General features: G+C 49.4%; 1 protein-coding gene across 4 annotated transcripts in view; it reads left to right on the top strand.

The window, feature by feature from the left end:
- The window catches only part of Xpot (exportin for tRNA), a 39,990-nt gene that overhangs the window by 21,389 nt on the left and 11,660 nt on the right, over window positions 1-6,941 (top strand). For all 4 annotated transcript variants that reach the window (XM_021204411.2, XM_029542353.1, XM_029542354.1 and 1 more), the window contains 6 exons: window positions 379-448; window positions 1,407-1,645; window positions 2,630-3,105; window positions 4,147-4,263; window positions 4,592-4,707; window positions 5,677-5,724. In XM_021204411.2, the coding sequence (XP_021060070.1) occupies window positions 379-448; window positions 1,407-1,645; window positions 2,630-3,105; window positions 4,147-4,263; window positions 4,592-4,707; window positions 5,677-5,724 (1,066 nt within the window). The remainder of the gene's footprint in view (window positions 1-378; window positions 449-1,406; window positions 1,646-2,629; window positions 3,106-4,146; window positions 4,264-4,591; window positions 4,708-5,676; window positions 5,725-6,941) is intronic.

The raw sequence follows: 6,941 nt of genomic DNA on the forward strand, positions 1-6,941 counted from the left end.
TCCCTAGGCCATGGTGCATATTTTTTGTTGGTTTTCTTGGTCCTGGAGATGACAGACTCCATGTTCTGCCTCTCCCTCCAAGCACCGGGATTATAGGCTTGCATGGAGATGCCCAGCTTGAAAGTCGTTGTAACACAGTCTGCTGTACATAGTGTTCTTCATAAGTCCCCTTCTGTTGGTACTCACTGGGCTGACAGCCGGGTCACTGGCATGGCAGTGCATCGCTGCAGAGCACACAGACTTTAACATTAGTCTTAGTGATTGGAGTAGCTAGCGTAGAAGTGAGCTTGGGCTTCCTTGTGTCTAAATGGGAACTTGATCTTTTAGCAGCTTGTGCGCGTCTCACCTATTTACTGTTTTCTTTTTGATTTCATTCAGTAAACAAATGAATCCTTACATTGAGGATATTTTGAATAGAATACAAGACTTATTAGCCCTTTCTCCACCGGTAAGTTATCTCCTCGGGTACCACTGAGACTGTGAGTGACAGCTCTGTTTCTCATAGTGGGAGGGGCGGGCGGGCGGGCGGCGTGTGCAGAGTTTACTAAGGTCTGTTTGCCAATGTAAAGAAGTTGGCAGTGTGGAGTGTGTCCTGATTCCTAAATGTGGGTCTTCAGACTTAGTGTTAAGATGTTAATCCTTCCAGCATCTGAAAGGATTTACATTGAGATGGTTTATAAGTACGTTTTGATTTACATCTGTTTTTTGATTTTTAGTCATATATGCATGTGTGTTTTGTCTGCCTGTATGTGTAGCTGTGCATCACATGTGTACAGTACCTCCAGGGGCCAGGAGGGGGCGCTGGCATCCCCAGGAATGCGGTTACAGATGGTGGTGTGCTACTTGCCTTGTGGGTGCTGCGAGTGGAAGCCCATCCTCTGTAACAGCAGCCAGTGTCCTTGTGCTGAGTCACCTCTCCAGCCCGCTACACTGTTGCGTTGCAATCAAGATAGCAACATTCATTTAATGGAATTCTTCACTGCCCAGTTCATGGCAGCTTTTCTCAGCAGTTTGCTGACCCTTGGAACTTGAGGCATCCAAAAAGCCATATTGTATCGGACAGTAACAGTTATCTTAGGAACATCTGCAGAGTTGATCAGGACTCAAGTTTAGTTAATTGATATGCTTGCTCGCTCATGTACAAGGCTAGGGTTTATCTTGGAGCCTCGGGCATGAGGACACAGGGTACCAGGAAGTAATACCCTTAGCTGAGCACAAGAGTTAGAACTAGGAGACTTTAACCTCTGCTTCCATTTTCAGTCTGGAATTGTGGCGGAAATTTCGTTTTTCTATGAGTACTTGATGTAAGAGCCAACGTTGTAGAGTGTTATTTCCAGTTTCTCATGCTTGATTAAAGGAGAGGCACTAAAACCTAAATATTCAGTTAAGACAAAACTTCCTTGTAGGAGAACGGTTACCAGTCCTTGCTGAGTAGCGACGATCAGCTCTTCATTTACGAAACAGCCGGGGCGCTGATTGTTAACAGTGAATATCCCGCAGAAAATAAGCAGGCCTTAATGAAGGACCTCCTGACACCACTGATGGAGAGGTTCAAGGTTCTGTTGGAAAAGCTGATGATGGCGCAGGATGAAGAGAGACAAGCATCTCTTGCAGACAGTCTCAACCACGCGGTGGGATTCGCCAGGTGAGCCCAGGTGCAGCTAAGATTGCACAGGTAAAGATGTGCATCTGTGTAGGCAGAACCTCTAGTGCGGGATTTTCTGACATGGACACTCAACTGTTTGCAAAGCTGAGTCAGCTACTCAGAGGGTTGTATAACCCTGTGTCTCTCCAGTGAGTCAGAGGTGCAGCCGGCAGAGAGCACAGAGCCCTGGCTAGCTGTGTGCTCGTCGTGCAGTGTCCAGATCCTCAGGTCTCTGGATCCTGACTCCGAAGTGTTTGACGGGCTTGTGTTTCAGGAGGCTCGGCCAAGAGTCTGTGTTCCAGCAGCCACCGCGACATTGAGCTTTACTGTTGGCCTTCAGGAGGCGTCCTGACGTTCGCTCCATAGTGTTAGCGTGTCTCGAAGACCCAAGCCCACCTTTACTACTCTGCCTAAATTTTTTTATTAGCAGCATGGAGATTGAAGTGATTGCTAATAAGTTATCCTGGGAGGTTCTTGTACACTATAAAGTGCAGCAGGAGAGCCAGGCCTCGGGAGATAGGAGGAACTTGGCTGAGTGTGATTAGGTTGTTTTTAACTTTGATGAGTAGCACACACAGATTGTCTAATGACTTAGTCACACTAAATACATTTTTTTCTTGCAGACTTGATGTCAGGATTTTAAAAAAGCATATGAATAGATTCAGCTTATGTTTAATTGCATCTTGTTTGCTTAACTTATTTAATGTTTTGTTCTGTAATGATAATCTGGAAGCCACCATCATTTTCACATAACTGTTAACTAAGGATGGATTTGATTCTGATGTGATTCCTAACACCAGGAAGCCATTGGTTTCCTGGTGTTAGGCCTTTGTTTGTTTGTTTGTTTGTTTGTTTTTCGAGACAGGGTTTCTCTCTGTATAGCCCTGGCTGTCCTGGAACTCACTTTGTAGACTAGGCTGTGTTAGGCCTTTTTTATAAAAACGACTAACACTAAACTGGGTTGCCTGGTTTTTGGTCATGCAGTCGAACCAGCAAAGCCTTCAGCAACAAGCAGACTGTGAAACAGTGTGGCTGCTCCCAGGTCTACCTGGAGTGTTTACAGACCTTCCTGCCAGCCCTCAGCTGCCCCTTGCAAAAGGACGTCCTCCGAAGCGGCGTCCGGACCTTCCTTCATCGAATGATCATCTGCCTGGAGGAGGAGGTGCTCCCGTTCATCCCCTCTGCCTCCGAGCACATGCTCAAAGACTGTGAAGCGAAAGACCTCCAGGAGTTCATTCCCCTGATCAACCAGATCACGGCCAAGTTCAAGATACAGGTGTCCCCGTTTTTACAGCAGATGTTCATGCCCCTGCTTCACGCCATCTTTGAAGTGCTGCTGCGACCAGCGGAAGACAACGACCAGTCGGCCGCGTTGGAGAAGCAGATGCTGAGGAGGAGTTACTTCGCCTTCCTTCAGACGGTCACTGGCAGTGGGATGAGTGAAGTGATCGCGAATCAAGGTAGGGTGCACGCCGTGCATAGTGTGTGAGAATCGAGGTAGGTTGCATGCGGCGAGCGTGCCGTGCATGGTGTGTGCGAATCATTAAAGTTAATAACAGCACTGCCCAGCCACAGTAATGCAGGCTTGTAACCCCGTTACCTGGGAACCTGAGGCAGGTCAGTCAGAGGAGGCTCTGCTGGCCGTCCTGACTGTGCAGTGTTCAGGGCAGGTTCTTGAGGCCTTTTCTTAAAAAAAGGAAAAGTGTTTGTAAACTGGCACGGTGTGTGTCTTGGGCTAGTTTTCTATTGCTGTGATGACCAAGACAACTTAGAGAATAAAGATCTTGGTGCTTCCCGTGTCTGAGGGTGAGCCCAGGACTATCATGGCAGGGCGCATGACAATGGGAAGGCGTGGTGCTGGAGGGTAGGCAAGGCAGAGAGAGCACACTGACTGGAAACCCCAAAGCCCCAAAGCCCAACCACCTCCCTCCAGCAAGGCCACGGCTCCTATAGCAAGGCCACGCCTCCTACAGCAAGGCCATACTTTTTTGATTTTTTTCAAGACCGGGTTTCTCTGTATAGCCCTAGCTGTCCTGGAACTCACTCTGTAGACCAGGCTGAACTCAGAAATCCGCCTGCCTCTGCCTCCTAAGTGCTGGGATTAAAGGCGTGCGCCACCACGCCCGGCAAGGCCATACTTTTAATACTTTCCAAATACTGGGTCCACCCAGTGGGGACCAAGCATTCAAATATGTGAGCCTAATGGGGCCATTCTCGTTCAAACCATCACATGGTGCCTTTAAATTCAGTAATTAGGAGGCAAAGACAGGCAGACATCTGTGATTGTGAGGCTCGCCTGGTCTGCACAGCAAGGTCTTTGCTGTTAAAGGGATCTTGGCTTAGAAATTAAGTGCTCAGTTATGGACTAAGTGACAGGATTTTATAATGCTGTAGGTGTGTTTTGACTTAACTGTATATTTTGAAATACATGCTTCCAGTTGTTTTCCTTTTGAAGTTAAAGTATAATTTTCTTTGTTTTTTGTATTTCTCTCTCTCTTCAGGTGCAGAAAATGTAGAACGGGTGCTGGTTACTGTTATCCAAGGAGCCGTTGACTACCCAGACCCGATTGCACAGAAAACGTGTTTTATTATCCTCTCAAAGCTGGTGGAGCTCTGGGGTGAGGCGAGGTTTTTGCTTTTGTTTTTGAGATTTTTATCCACCTTCCTCCCCACCCCACCTGCCTCTCCATCCTCCCCCTGCCTCCCCCAGTACTAGAACAAGAACCCAAGGCTTTGGGTATTCTAGTCAGTGGTCCTACAGTAGGCAACACCTTCAGCCTGAGGATTGCTTCAACCCTTTATTCCACAACCCGTGTCATGGGAGAGTTGGAAACGGAAAGGAATTCTGATCCGATAGAAGCAGGAGCTGGGAGTGGATTCCCCTGCCACGGACTGGCTGGCGACTCTCTTTTGAAGCAAGATATGAAACCTTGGCTTCTCTCGCAGGAGGCAAGGATGGACCGGTGGGCTTTGCCGACTTTGTTTATAAGCATATCGTCCCGGCATGTTTCCTGGCACCTTTGAAGCAGACCTTTGACCTGGCAGATGCACAGACAGTATTGGTGAGCGAGCACGCCGCACACACACACCCCTCCCCGCCCAGGCTTTGTTTACCACGTGTAGACCTCATAGAAGCGTCACCATGACAGGGTGGCTTTGTTGCCTGGGTTGTTTCCATACAGAATTGGTGACATTCATCAAGTTACTTTTTGTGTTCAGGGGTTGGAGCTGAGGGTATCCCATGCTGGACAGGTGCCTCACCACTAAGCCCCTCCCTTTCTCTCCCACTTACCTTTCTCACTCTCCTCCTCTCCCCGCCCTTCTCCTCAGTGTCCCTCTTTCTGTCCCTCCTCACTTTGGTTTTGCTTTGTGGATGGCACTGGCTGGGATCTCACTGTGCACACCAGGCTGCCCTCCAACTGTAGGCAGTCCTCTTGCCTACAGACCTCCAGAGTGTTGGAGTGTGCCCACTATCACGCCCTGTTCCTGCCACTCTGCTCAGCGGTGCCCCCTACCACTGAGGGCGTTAAAAGGCAGCCTTCTGCCCGGGTGACAGTCCTAGATCTCAGACTGCTATGTGGGAGAGTTGTTTTCTCCATTCTCCATAGTTGGGTAACGTCCGCCCGCGTACTACATTCGGACTACAGTATGTTCCGTGTCTGTTTCATGTCTATGGGGGTTTTCCTTCCATGTGTGCTTGTGTGCTTTCTGCAAGCCTGGTACCCTCAGAGGACAGAAAAGGGAGTCAGGTCCCCGGACTGGAGTCACCCATGACTGTGAGCCACCATATAAGGGTGCTAGGAGTCAAACGCTGGTCCCCTGGAAGAGCAGCCAGCCGGTGCTCCTAACCGCTGAGCCATCTCTCCAGCCCCAGGGTTCGTCTTTGCTGTCTTCTGTGCGGCCACTGTTCACGCCCTGCACACACTTGGCCATCAGTATTTTCCATGTGGCAGCTTGAAGGCGGAAGGGATAGAAGGCTGGCTTTGTAGTGAGGAACTGCTCGTGTTAACTTTTGAACTTGCTTTTTACAGGCGCTTTCTGAGTGTGCCGTGACTCTGAAAACAATCCACCTGAAACGGGTAAGGCCTGGCCCCGGCTCCTTCACCCCAGTGCGCCCGGCCCTGGCTCACTCACCTCTGTGTGCCCACATTTGCCTTCAGTCGGTTCTGACTGTGTCCTTACAAACCCTTCCCCGAGGTGACATCAGCGCTGATTCTGTGAGTGGTTGGGAAGGGACCCAGTGAAAGTGGCCCTGACTGTGGCTGTCCTTCACACTGTGGGTCACAGAAGTTCAACTTCTGCACAGCCTCCATTTCTCTGCCTTGTCCCTTTTCCGTGTGTGTGTGTGTGTGTGTGTGTGTGTGTGTGCGCCTGTGAGTGCACAGGTGAGAAGCTGCCATCAAGGATGTGCATATGGGTTTGTGTAGGTCAGGGGTCACCCTTGGATGTTATTGTCCTTGTCATTTATCGCTGAGACCCAGGGCTCACCAGTAGGCTGGCTGGCCGGCTGTCCCAGGGCACCATTGTGGGTTTAAAGTAGGTGCGGGGGAGGGGAACCCAGGTCCTCCTGTTTGCAGCAACTGATTTGCCAGTGGAGGTATTGCTCCAGCCTTTTATTAGTTGGTTTATTTTTTATTTACTAGTTGACTTATTTATTAGCTTGTCCAGACAGGTTTTCACACAGTAGTCCAGCCTGGCATAAACTCATAGCAGTCCTTCTGCCTCAGCCTCTCGCATGTTGAGGTTCCAGGTGTCAATGAATAGAGACTGATTACTTCCAATACCATACCGAGTTCTTGGTCAGGAGTAAATCATGTGGATAAATCATAACAACTTTAGACTCAGATAACTTGAATTAGTTGCCAACATTTTTTAAAATGTACTGTTTTTCTTTTAACAAACACCCTGATTCCAACTTCTCTGGTCCAGCGTTCTCTCAGACTGCAGCTTACTGCAATGCAGCCCATTCCCTGTCCGCATAAGGAGCGAGATCTCTGCTTTAGTGCCCCCGCTTCTCCTAGCTTGAGTCTACTCGTGACAGGGAGTTGAAAGTTGTCATTTCAACACTATGTCCTCCATCCCGGTACCACGACAGCCAGGGCAGGGATGGCTGTGATGCGGGAAAATGTATAGAATGGAGCCTCAGTGTCTGGAGCTCAGGGTCAGGGGAAGCAGTGCAGATATCAGTAACCCTCAGTGTTGCCATACGTGGTTCAGTGCGTGGGTGAGGTGGCTCAGTGCGTGGGTGAGGTGGTTCAGTGCGTGGGTGAGGTGGTTCAGTGCGTGGGTGAGGTGG

The sequence above is a fragment of the Mus pahari genome, chromosome 9 (assembly GCF_900095145.1).
Source record: "Mus pahari chromosome 9, PAHARI_EIJ_v1.1, whole genome shotgun sequence".
In the NCBI taxonomy this organism is placed as follows: Eukaryota; Metazoa; Chordata; class Mammalia; order Rodentia; family Muridae; genus Mus; species Mus pahari.